Source organism: Crassostrea angulata, chromosome 1 (genome assembly GCF_025612915.1).
Source record: "Crassostrea angulata isolate pt1a10 chromosome 1, ASM2561291v2, whole genome shotgun sequence".
In the NCBI taxonomy this organism is placed as follows: Eukaryota; Metazoa; Mollusca; class Bivalvia; order Ostreida; family Ostreidae; genus Magallana; species Magallana angulata.
In genome coordinates, this window is record NC_069111.1 from 54,553,116 (window position 1) to 54,567,057 (window position 13,942).

General features: G+C 30.8%; 1 protein-coding gene and 1 pseudogene across 1 annotated transcript; both read left to right on the forward strand.

Annotated features, from left to right (window-relative positions):
• Positions 1-1,096: 1,096 nt before the first annotated feature.
• On the forward strand, positions 1,097-2,962 carry LOC128175494 (uncharacterized). Its single transcript, XM_052841135.1, has 2 exons — positions 1,097-1,254; positions 2,471-2,962. The coding sequence occupies exons 1-2, from the start codon at positions 1,203-1,205 to the stop codon at positions 2,722-2,724; spliced, it is 306 nt and encodes a 101-aa protein (XP_052697095.1). The 5' UTR covers positions 1,097-1,202; the 3' UTR covers positions 2,725-2,962.
• Positions 2,963-5,444: 2,482 nt separating this feature from the next.
• On the forward strand, positions 5,445-7,945 carry LOC128158929 (uncharacterized; annotated as a pseudogene).
• The last annotated feature ends 5,997 nt before the right edge of the window (positions 7,946-13,942 follow it).

Consider the following 13,942-nt stretch of genomic DNA (forward strand, 5'->3'; position numbering starts at 1 on the left):
TTTCAGTAAATATTTTATTGCAAGAAACAATCTATTTGAATTACTTTTTAGGTTTGAAGAACAATTTTAATTAATTTACATTTGCTTCTTTGGGTAGTGACAATTTGTCTTTCAATACAAACTGCTTTATTTTTTCAGCAGTTCATAACTTCTAGAAGATTTAGTAATTGATTTATTTTCATTTATTATTGCTATTTTACACTGTATATCAACACTATTTACTATTTACAGTCTCGTTTGAAGTCATCTTTTCTTAAATTCTATGGCCGATAAAACGACCTGGTCAGCAAATACAATCTTCCACTGGGTCGCATGCTGACTGACGTTTTTCATACTAATTGTAAGACCATAATTAATAACCTAATTATCTACGGAGTTTTCCGGGGGGGGGGGGGGTTCCGATTACGACAAAGATCACACTGCGGGTGTGACCGGTCAGCAGAGGATGCTCACTCCTCCTTGGCACCTGATCTTACCTCTATCTTTTTAGAGGTCCGTGTTGCTCTGCTTTGAATTTGTATTTCGTTTTATGGATTTTTAAGATGGTTGACAGTCTGTTATTGTCATTTTTTATATCCGCAAAAACATTATAAATGCATATTTATGAATATTACTATGATAAAGTAAACAACTATAAGTTGTTATAACTGTAATATCACTATGACAATTGTATATATTGTAAATATTATCCTTAGGAGAGGAAGATGTAAGTTGTAAGAACTTGTTTCCATTCCTCTTATGTAATTTACACAATAAAATATGTTCAAACCATATATTTAATCCTTACAGTAAAAAAGATATAATTTGAAATCGATCATTTGTATATTTATGGACAATATTTGATTTTTTATAAATAAAGAAAACTAGATACATGATTACATGTATTTTCCCGTGTGTGTACTCTGGCAGCCATACTTAATTTGAAATTGATATTAGGTTGCTTACTAAAGGCAATACGACTTATCAAAACTGGTTACAGTATACATATACATGCATTTACCATTAATTGTCAAGACTGGCTTTTCTTGATATTTGGTTTATTGCCATATGTTTAGAAAGTCCTTTTAATTTCTGTCTGCGTTATTGGTTTTTACCAGCTATTCCTTCTTCGTTTACAACTAATGAACATAAAGGCGTGACCTTTCTTTTCTGAAACCCATACATATAAATATTGGTACTACGGTTTGTGTACACAAATTGTAATGATGGCACTAAAGCTCACGAGCTATCGGTCTGGTGGAGTGATTGTCTTTGGTAAGTAACTTACGAATTTTGTCAACAAAATTAAATCATAATGACTTACGGAACTGGTAGTGCAGGCTATAACCCAGCAAGTCATTAAATATATAACAATGAGAGCTTTCATATCTTTAACAAGTATTTACAATTTTTATTTCAGTTTAAGCTTTACAAGTTGTGAAGTGTTTTAAAATTTTTATGAACTGTGTAATATCAAAGAAAGCTGCATTTCTAAAATGTAGACTATAATGTAGTTATTTTTGATGATGATTTTTCATACATTAGGATTTTGTTTTGCTGAGTAAAAATGCTCTGTTTGGTGCAGTGTATTAACTTTCTATTACCATAACATAGGTTTTTTTAAACAATATGTATTTTTCGGAACAAATTTTGGAATTTGTAATACAGTATTTAAAAAGATAATGTTTGTCTTAGTACACGTGATAAGTGAATATCGAAAAACATTACGGGTTTTTATTCCTATCAATTAGCAAAATCTATTCTGAGAATGATAAACATAAATATTGGAAAATACGAGGAGTTTTCTCATTTCATTTCCTTTTCTGTCAATTTATCAAAATATATCAATTCATATCACTGACATATCATTTTTCTTTTCATCTCATAGTTTCATTTTCTTAATAATTCATTGATTATATTCCATAAATCATTTTTTACACCGAAGGATAGAAAACACAAAGCTATTTGGATAAAAATCATATACCATCGCAAATCATCAGAAATCCTACATATCTTAAATTTCTGAAATCATATTTTACAAAAGATGCTTTATAATGCCATTAAATAATATATTCATTTGGTTTGCCGAGCTTACTTTATTAAATCCTGGTGTCTGACCATTACAATTTACAACAGACTGTATAAAAATTGCAGGCAAAATAATTATTGTATCACCAAATTTTACGAAGTTATTGGTTCTTAAAAAAATGTATAAAATCTAATGCTGAAATTGCAGATTTAAATAATCTCTCCAAAATCAATTAAATGATTGTTTAAATTATTTAGACAATTCAATTTTATAGACCTATGAATCTAATTTTTGTACATTTTCCAGCTTACGTAAAAATTAAAAATTATCTTAAAATCTACATAGCAATGTATCAAAGTCACAATAGAAGGTAACATCAGAGTAAGTCTTGTAACAAAAAATGTTTTCTACCCGAGTGTAAATGGTGTGTTTTACTAACTCTTGTAGCTCTCTTTCTTAAAGTTGTGCTGCTGTTCTACGCATGCGTGCAGATGGCTGACGCCTGCCAGTGCCCGGACACTTCCTGTATGCAGCTGTCCTTCACACAGAGGCGATGTGAGTGCTGTGTCTTTCATTTCTTGGGCAAGCGCACTCCTAAACCTTCCGTTAACGCCTTCTCCAAGAAGGAGGCCTTATCTTCATACTCTACATACGCCGACCAGGAAGTGTCTGACATTGACTACTGGTTCCGATTGACAGGTTTGTCGGACCCCTAGTAGAGAGGAACACAAAAACTGAGTCGTTTGTGCCTTTGTTCAGTTATCATTCTAGGAGGAGGGTGCGAGTCAAAAAGAAGGAATTCCGATTTTTATGGTTAAGCTTATGAATAGTTTAGTTTTTATCCTGGAATAAAAATATAATTACAACGTGTTTACTTGTCTTGTCCACCTAGAGAGGTGTGATAGGATCAAATGACCAATAATCAGAATCGAATGATTATCGTCGATGTTTTATTACATTGACAACTTCATGCCTGGATTTTTTATATTTTCTCAAAAACTCCTTTTTAAATGAAGTACATGAAGTCTTAACTTCGTTTATATTTCCAAAATGAAAGTACGAAGGGCATTGTAATATATTTTTAATTATGAAAAATGAATATTAAAATCGTTCATTTGTTGATATTTTTTAGGTCTGTTGTTAACATTCTCGAAATACAAAACACATAAAACTTTTGCATAACAAACTCATAATGTGTGTATTTTCTTGAAAGGATCTTGCAAAACTTTTGCATTCAAAAGGCACATCATTTTCAAAGAAGACAGGATAATCGCTTACCTTGTAGTGAAAAAAAGACAGCAAATTGTTGCAATTCATATCTATTCTATGCTAATCTTTGCTTTCCACTGCTTCTGCATTGCCAATGAAGCAAAAATAAAGTGACCATGTCATCTTATATGTATGCGTCCGGTCGAATGAGACCAAAGGATCTAAAAGTACAATTAATGACATTATAAATTGAAGAACTTTAATAATATTGGTTTGACCATGAAAGTCTTAGTAATCTTACAAGAACGTTTGCCAAACCTCAGAGCGCTTGTTGTTTGATAGAGCTTGTATTATGGGAAAATGTAGGAATAAAATGTGTTTGAACATCGTCAGTAGAATAAATGTTTCCAAGCGATACAACAATGAGCAAACATTTCGAATTATTATAGCATTGTGCTGCACGTAAACGATCAACCCAATATAAATATTTTTTGACTAAAGCATAAACCTGTTATATAGCATTTTCAATTCTGGTGGTCTTCTAATGTACGAAAAACTAATTAACTGTATAGCAATGTTATATCCGATGTTTCATTTCTTATGAAAAGGGCTGCTTTGATTCTATTTAGCGTCAAAATATGTGCACGTGTGTAATATAAATTAACTATTCACACAAACATGTCATTATTTTAAAGATATCCGTGCCATTTTACATTTTTTAGCAAGATGAATGGCAGGTGATATTTAAGTTACATAAAACGTGCTTTAAATATATCACAATTTTGGGGCAGCGAGGTGGATTTGTTTTTGATTTTGTCTCTAAAACATGTCGACTCAAATATGCATTAATAAATCATACTTCAAAAAAGTTATTCCTTATCAGTAAAAACTTATACCTAATTCACAGCCTCAATAAATTTTTAAAGATATCTTAGTATTGATTTTTATATTCCTGTGTATACATTTACATTGAGTTCAAATAAAACGTAATGGACAAACAGCAAGACATTTTAAAGGAGGACTCTTCATTGAAGATAAAACTTGCAGTAAGAAAGATGAATATAGCAAGGTAAGTTTTAAAACTGAGCATTTTAATGCTCTTTTTAATTAATTTTTCCAAATTTTGAAATGTTAAGGAAGGAGTCTTCTCATTATCAAACATACTTCATATAATAAGAAATTCATGAAATTTTGACACAGTCAAACGGATCATATTACCAAATAATATTAGTTTAATCAAATTTGACCTTTTTGTTTTCGCATAAAGGTCAGGTCAAGGTCACTACCTTTTTCCTCAACGTAAAGGATGATAAAAATAAGTGTAGCTCTTTGTAGTTCTGTAGACAGTTGTTTAAGATTTGAAGATTCTAATATTCGATGAAATCATATACTATCAGAGTGTCTATCAGATTATACTACTAAATTGGAATAAATATTCATACAAAAATTGATATTGCTTAGCCCGCATTTCCTCTAATTTTCTTAAATTTTGAAGAAATTTTGATTATTTTTTTATTTTTCCAATAATAAAATATTTCTGATTTTTATGTATTATGAAGACTTTATATAAAGATATAAATTGACAAAAAAGCTTATATATTGACCATTTTATAAGAGAGAAAAACTGATTTTAGTGATTTTTTCACAAAAATCAATGTATAGAATAGGCGCCTTAAAAAGCTAATAAAAATGTAATTTGATAGGCAAATCATATTTTAAAAACATATTCTGAAACCCAAGTATCATATCATTAGTTCACTTTAGTAAAAAAAATCTAACATTAATGTTATTGTTTTTAAAATGCTAAAAAAGACTCATTAATCTGCAGCAATTCTGAATTGCGAAACATGTGATATTTTCCTACGCCAATATTACGCCAAGAATATAGTCCTTGTTAGATTCTAAACATTGATAACCTTTTTCTATGCCAAATTGTATGATAGTAAAAAAGAAAGAAAAATATACTATTTTGATTTCCTTTCATCTTGATTTAATTAACAATTAATCAAATTTACGTTTGACAAGTCGAAAACCAGAAAAGACTCCTTCCTTAAGGAAAGGCGATTGACCCGACATAAATCGGGTTTCTTTCAAGAAACTGCCTGTAGACTGATTTTATTATGAAACCCATAACTTTTAAACATAAACGCTATGTTCCTTTCTATATAGCTCCTACATGAAGATCTTTGCAGAAATGGCATTTGAATAAGAAACGTAATGAGAAAATCTGGCAATTCAGAAAAAGCAAAGACTGTCTCGATCTTAGGCGACTGACAAGCACTATAATGACGACTGCTGTCACTTGGGCCCAGGAGGCCATTACCTGTGATCTTTGTGAGAAATCGGTCCAACAGTTTTGCATTAGCTGTCAGATTGGTCTGTGTAGAGACTGCATCAACAAACATGTTAACGACCTACCGTCTAGATCCCACAACATTGTTCCTTTCTCAGATCGTAGAGTACAAGCTGTGTTTCCTCAATGTTCAACTCATCCAAAACAGAAATGTGAGGCTCATTGCGAGATATGCGACGTCCCTGCTTGCATTAAATGTGTCGCAAATCTCCATGTAGGACATAAAGTTCTAAGCCTAATCGACATCATCGGAAGAAAAAAAGAAGTTATAAAGCAAGAAACACATGAAATTGAGTACACTCTAATGCCAAATTACAAAGCGTTAAGCAATAGTGCAGAGAATAAAATTTCTAAAATTGAATCCCATTTTGCAAACCTTGAAGAACAGGCTGGAGTTAAAAAAGAACACTGGCATTCAGAGGTGGACAGAATATTCAGCAACCTAAACTCACAGATGAAATCTCTAAAAGATCGCCACATGACAGTTTTGAGATCTGTGCAATCTCAACTTTCCAGCCAGAATTGTACTATGGTTCAAACTGTTCAACAAAACAAAGATATTTTGAGTTCAAACAATATGTCGCTTATTAACCTTTACAAGTCCAAACTGACGGAATTTAGGAAATGTCCTCATATACCCGATTTTTCACAACCTTCTCTTCAGACAAACACAGATGAAAATGGGGAACACAGCGTAACATTTGGAAGATACACGGCCAAACTAACACATACACTGATAGGGGATGAATCATATCTACCTAAGTTATTAATGCAATCCGAAGTTGTTGCAGTTATTTCAACAAGCCTACAAGAAATATGTAGGATAGCCTGCCTTCTTTCCGACAGAGCTTGGGTAAGTGGAAATGAAAACACAATAAAATGTGTCGACATTTTTGGATTTGTCCACTATACCGTCAACATGACAAGTGAAAAGTACCCGTCTGATTTGACTTTAAACAACGACGGGGAGCTCTTATACAGTGATTTAGTTCACAGACGAGTGAACATTGTCAAAAATGGAGAACAAACTCAGACCTTGTTCAATACCCCGACAGGATGGCACCCCGAGGGACTGCACTGCTCCGATCCAGGGACATTCTGGTCAGTGTTCGGACAACTTACGGTGGTAAACATAAAATTGTCCGATATCGGGAACAGAAAATAACACAGGAGATAGAAAAAGATGAACGTGGTAACTTTTTATTTCAAAATGGGAATAATTCTGTGCTTCTCTCAGAAAACAATAATAAAGACATAGTGGCGTGTGACCAGAATGCTGACGTCATGGTCGTTTTAGACAGGAGAGGACAAGTTCGTTTCTGATACAACAACCAACCTCCAAGAGGACAAAAACCTTTCAGTCCCAGGCAAGTTGTAACCGATGACGTCACAGGTCATATCATCGTAGTAGATGCGAAAAATTCTTGTCTACACATTCTCGATCAGAACGGACAATTCCTGAGATGTGTAGACGACTGTGGGCTAGAAAATCCGTGTGGGCTGGGCGTGGACAGCGAGGGGAGGCTGTGGGTGGGGTTATATTCAACAGGTAAAATCAAGGTGATTCGATACCTACAGTAATTACAAATTCGCAAACAAAAACGTGTTCTATCAACATTTACACGCACAAAATTGACTTATGCATTATTGTAACACTGAAATACATGTTTTTGGGATTTGATTTTAATCAACTCTTCTATGCAGTTACTCAGACAAACCGAAAGTGAAACAGTGTGTGGACCTCAGCACAAATTGTTGCTGCTGACAAGACTTAGTTCTTGAAAATAATTTATAAATTTGATGTAATGTATGCTAAAGCATTGTTTTTCAAGGAAACTTATTTATAAATACCTTGAAAATAATCAGATTTTAAATGGTACGAACAATTTAAATATTTTTTGTAGTCGTATGTATTCCTACGTCAGAGTTCAATATGGTCTCGTTCAACTCGACGCTCGGCTGTCTCCGTAAATCCTTGCCGGAGATTTACGGTGTCAGCCATGCGTTTGGTTGAACGAGACTAGAGTTCAATATTGCTTGGATCCATGCAATTTTTGAGAAATATTTCAATTACTGATACATAGTTTAATTGAATTAATTTTATCTTTAAACATTATTTAACATGATTCATATGGGGGTTTCTCGACATTCTTCTCGAAAAAGTCGAGAAATCCATATTATAAAAATCTGCGCGATTCAAATTAGAAACTACATGTACTTGTCATGCAAAATAACACATCAGTGATTTTAAAATAAATAAACATCGACAAAATCAACTCCTATCAGTTCTTCAGTACTTTGATTTATTATGATTTTGCCAAGTTGTTGTATTTTTTGTCCCCAACTATACATCAATATAAATCTTACAAAAAGTTTGTATTTGAATTTTGTTAATGATCTTATATTTTGTAAATCAATCAAATATAATAGTGTTTTATCATGCACAGATACAGGAATTCAAAAATGAACTGGACGCATACAATGTAGTTATGATATCACCGAAGTCTTATTAGATTTTTTACTTTATTTATTATAGATATGCATCCTAGCTGACCTATATAAGTGACGGAAGTTTTAACTGAAAACTAAGTATACTGGTGTAGAATTTTCAATTTATACAATATTTGACCACCAAAAATACGTTTTTAAAAAGATTGAAAAGGTAAAAATATAAAAATCACCACCGGAATTCTCACTCATGACTAACGTATTCGCAGTAAACGTTCTAATCAATTCCACTCGCTGTTATGTTATGTTAGGAAAACGTTTATGAAATTACACTGAAATTTATTGTTTATTTCGATAAATAGTATATCACAATGTGGAGGTGTCTCACCTAGAGTTAATATATTAGAGAACTTTTAAACATAAATCTTATGTTTTAATCTATATAGTTCTAGTGCTCACATATTTCTGCAGAGATGTGACGCTTATTCAAAGTGATGTGAAATTCAAGATAACGTATGATTGCTAACATAACATTAGCCAGTTTATTCACTGCATTCTTACTAAGACTAAGGTAACTCCTTTATAATTAACACATGTTTGTAATGCACGCGCAATCGACAGGGTGTAAAACTATCATCGATGAATTACTAGTAATTTGTCGAAATCAAAAAGCTCAAAAAGTTGTTAAAAAGGAAAATTTGAATAAAGAACAAAATATTTATAGTAGAAATATTCTAAACAATAAATTAGCTTAGGAATCATGATTGAAAATCAGAGAAAATATTTCAGCATTCATAAGTGGATGATTGATAATTTACATAATTAGTACGGCAAAGGTTGTTCTATTAAAATCCAATCTGACCCGTGGAGTTAAGACTTCGTTAAAGCATACAGTAAGTAAGTAATTGTTTATCATAGTGACATTGTGGATGACATTTTAATTTTATACAAAGTATATGTCAAATAATCGTAATTTGCACCCGGCCCCTTGGACCTATAAGTCACTTTATACAATTATACCTTTACATGCATGATTTCAAATTTATATTATATTAACCTTTAGACATTGATAAATTACATTTCTGATGTACAATATTTTAACACATTTACTTTTGAATATTATTTTTCCTGAGCTGGTATGCAGAGTTTATCAATCTAGCAGTTTGTAATGGGTAATTGTTAATAAATGAAACAAATAAATATTGATTATTATCAAATTCTTCGAAATTCACCATATAGAGAAATATTTCTGTCGAAGATTTTTATACAAAGTGCAATAAACATGTAATAAAGAAATTTTATTATTGAACAGCTCGACTTGAACTAAAAAGCAACCATAAGACTTTAAATAGATTTGAATTGAAAGGCAAAGAGGTCTCTTAAATTGTAAGATATTCATCAGCTGAAAAGAATCTACTGTAAACTTATTACATTTGTCTGTGTATTCCACAGAAAATCGCCAAAATGCTTTGCATGCATATGCATAAATACGCTAAATCTAATCTACGCTAAATTATTGAAAACCAAATCCCTACCAAATATCGTACAGGCTAAATATACATGTAATAGGTTTACAGTAAATTGCAAAGCGTTGGAGAAATCCTTAACAGGAACTTAATCTGGAAGGCATTCAAATGATATTAACTGGAAGGCATTCAGAGGGATTGATATGAAATGCATCCTGAAGTCCTAAACTGGAAGTCATCTGAATAACCTGAATTGAACACATCAAGGCGCCCTCAGCTTAATCTGGAAAGGTTGTAAAATAGCATTACAAAATAGAACAAATTAAAAAAAAATTGATAAAATATTATTCACCTTGAAATTATTTTATTTATTAAAGATAGTTAAGGTATACGTTTACTCAGAATGAAAAAAAAATTTACTGATGATAATGAAAAACCATCTATTGTGTGTTAAAGACCTATCTTGGTAGTGCTATTTTTCACTATCAAAAAAGTAGGTCAATGACCTACTTTTTGAGATAATGGCCACTAAATATTTTTTTTAAAATTTAAGAAAAGTCCCTTAAAATTTTACACTGATTGAAATTTTCTTAATTGTGGAAAAATACAAATTGTTAAACTCTTTTAAAAATGAAATGCAGTGACACTAAACAGACACAAAGCATTAAGTTTTCATCCAGGTTATAGAACAGATCACTCAATAATTAATATTGAATTTAAGATTAATGACTTCGAACGAGGTAGAGGATTCTGGAGATTCAATAACTCTTTGTTAAGAGACAAAGAATATATATTGAAAATCAAAGAAATTATTAATGACACAGTTTTTGAATATACAAGGCCTCCGTACGTGCCAGGGCCTGATGCGGAATTATATATCCGCAAAGATTTATTCTTAGATGTATTGCTAATGAAAATCAGAAGCTTATCCATATATTATTCATCACTTAAAGCTAAAGAAAGAAAAGATCAGAAAAAAGATTCTATCATTCAGATTAAAGCTCTACAAGAAATGTATGACATGTGCCCTTCACAACTTTATTCAGATTTATTAAATGAACTTCAAACAGAGTTGGAAGATATAAGAAAATATGAACTTAATGGACTACTAATAAGAAGTCATTGCAAATGGATAGAGGAAGGAGAAAAACCTACTAAATATTTTGCTGCACTTGAAAAAAGAAACTATATAAATAAAAACATATCTAGGCTAATAAATGACCAAGGAGTAGAGATCAATAATCAAAATGAAATCTTACATGAAGTAACAAATTTTTATAAGTCATTGTATGAGAATAAAGATCATTTACTTGAGGAGGTAAATCTTCAAGAAGTAATTATGGAAAAGGATGTAAAAAAAGTTACAGAAACTATGAGAAATAAATTAGAATTAGAAATAACTAAAAAGGAAATATTAGAGGCATTAAAACTATTTAAAAATGATAAATCACCAGGAACAGATGGATTTACAGCAGAATTTTTTAAATTTTTTTGGTCTGATATTGGATCTTATATATTTAATTCCTTTAAATGTAGTCTTGATTCTGGTATCCTTTCTCACTCACAAACGCAAGGAATCATTTCAATCCTACCAAAAGGACAAAAACCCAGAGAATATCTTAAAAATTGGAGGCCAATTTCACTTCTTAATGTAACCTATAAGTTATTATCAAGTGTCCTGGCTAGCCGTATGAAGCCCATTCTTGTTGACATAATCCACGAAAATCAAAAAGGTTTTTTAGCAGGGAGATATATAGGGGAGAATTCCAGACTACTTTATGATATTATACATTACTGCAATGAAACTAATACCCCAGGTCTAATTCTCATACTTGATTTTGAAAAGGCATTTGACTCAGTCTCTTGGAAATTTATTTCTAAAGTTTTAACATTTTTTAATTTTGGTGAGAATTTCCAAAATGCAATAAGAACTTTATTTAATAATGCAAAACTTTGTGTGATACAAAATGGTATATTTTCAGAATTTTTTAATATGGGCAGGGGATGTAGACAAGGGGACCCAATATCACCATATATTTTTATACTTTGTGCGGAAATAATGGGCCTTATGATAAGAAACAACATATTAATTGAAGGGATTAGTGTAATGAACAAAGAATATAAATTACTACAATACGCAGATGACACAGTGTTATTATTAAAAGGTTCGAAAAATTCAATTAAGACAGCACTTTCTTTAGTTAATGAATATGCAAAATACTCAGGACTAAAACCTAATTATGATAAAACTAAGTGTGTAAAAATAGGACCCTTATCAAACAAATCAAATGAATATTTCAAGGATTTTGAAAAAGTTAACTGGTCTCAGGAGCCATTTACAGTTTTAGGCATTACTTATTGTGTAAACTTAGATAATACATATATGTACGAGTTAAACTTTAAACCAAAAATCAATGAAATGAAACTATCAATAAGCTCATGGTCTAGAAGAATGCTATCTACAGCAGGACGTATCACAGTAATTAAAAATTTGATTCTTCCAAAAATTACGCATCTCTTAATAAGTCTTCCTAATCCTCCAAGAAAACATATAAAGGAAATTGAAACAATTTTTTATAATTACATATGGAATTCAAAAACATCAAGAGTAGCCAAAAGTAGCATTATTCAAAGTTATGAAAAGGGTGGGCTAAGAATGATATGTCTTGACTCTTTTTGCAAAAGCTTGAAAATCACCTGGATACGCAGATTTTTTAATGATGCTTGTCAGTCAAGTTGGAAAGACTTGATAATAAGTACTTTTCCAAATATTTTAAATATGACAATTGTTGGAAGACAAATACTATATCAACTGTCAAAAACTTGTAAAAATCTATTTTGGAAAGATGTTTTTTTGTCATTTTTTGAACTTAGAAAATGTACTGACAGTGAATTATCTATTTTAAGCCCGATATGGTTTAATGAGTCTATATGTATTAATAACAAATATGTCTTTTATAAGCAATGGTTTTTAAAAGGTGTACATCAAATACTACATTTTTTCAACAATGATGGTACAATAATGAAATACGAACAATTCTGTAACCAATATGATATTAAACCTCCGTTTACACATTTTTTAGGAATTGTAGATTGTATTAAAAAGTTACGGTTAAACTATGATACAGAAATTATTCTTCAAAATATTCCATATTATCCAGAATTTTTACGGATAATTAGGAAAAATAAACAAGGCTCAAGAGACTTTTATGATATTTTTATTGATGAGAAATGGAATAAACCAAAATCAGAATTGAAATGGGAAAAGGAACTAGACATGAATGTAAATAACATATGGTGGAAAAGACAAAACTTATTATTTTTCAAAATAACTAACGACGTACAATTAAGATGGTTTCAATACAGGATTGTACATCGAATTATTGCGACTAATACTTATTTATGTAAGATAGGAATAGTTGAATCAGAGTTATGTACATTTTGTAGATGTAATGCAGAAACTATTTGTCATCTTTTTTGGGAATGTGAATATGTGAGTGAAATCTGGGATAATTTACTAGTTTGGATGAAGGACGAATTTGAATTAGATATACCATTGAACAAAATAGATGGTATATTTGGTAGATACTACAAATATTATAACATTTTCAATATAATAATATGTATTGTAAAGAGACATATATATAGAAAAAGGAGTAGAAAAGAATTACCCTCCTTTACTGGAATCAAACGTGAAATACTTTATTATTACAAATGTGAAAAATTTATTTACACGAAAAATTGTGAATTAGAGAAATTTCATGTAAGATGGGCGAGGTTGTCCTTTAATAATGATTGTTGATTTTAAGCCTTTTGCCCCTATGATCTTAGATATTACAAAGTAATTTATTTTTGTTTACTGTAAAATGCTGATTTTTTGTACTTGATTATGATGTAGAGTAATGTGCATATACATGCAACTGAATGAGTGGGTGTATGAATGATGTTATTTGTAAAAACACCCCGTTTCAAAACTTTTTTCAGTATATATAATGTTAACTTATAGACTCCAAGGCTCCCCAACCTCGGCTATAAGTATACTCTTACATGTTCTGGGGTAATAAAAACAGTTATAAAAAAAAAAAAAAAAAAAAAAAAAAAAGTTTTCATTCACAATTTTTATGAATATCACAGTCCGAATTTTCTCTATCAGTTTTCAAATTCCTACCTTTTATTATTCAATTTTACAAAAAAATGAATGATGATAAATAAATGCTAAAACATTTATAGCATTAAACTAGGTATATTGACCTTACTCTGCTGGCATAAAAGTTATATGAGGTCAAAGATAAAAATTTTGAGATATGGTGTCTTAAATCGTTTTTAAGCATTTTTCAATATTTTTGTAGTGTGTGCCATTAGAATATCTAAACGAACAAGTGAGATAAAACCAACAGAAAATATGCAAAATTAAGTTCACTAACAAATCAAGTCTTAACTTTATATATTACAGTACTA

Coding starts and splice junctions, on each gene's coding strand:
- LOC128175494 (XM_052841135.1), top strand. CDS start 1,203: ATGATGGCACTAAAGCTCACGAGCTATCGGTCTGGTGGAGTGATTGTC. Junction 1,255..2,470: donor TGGTGGAGTGATTGTCTTTG/GTAAGTAACTTA, acceptor TCTTTCTTAAAG/TTGTGCTGCTGTTCTACGCA.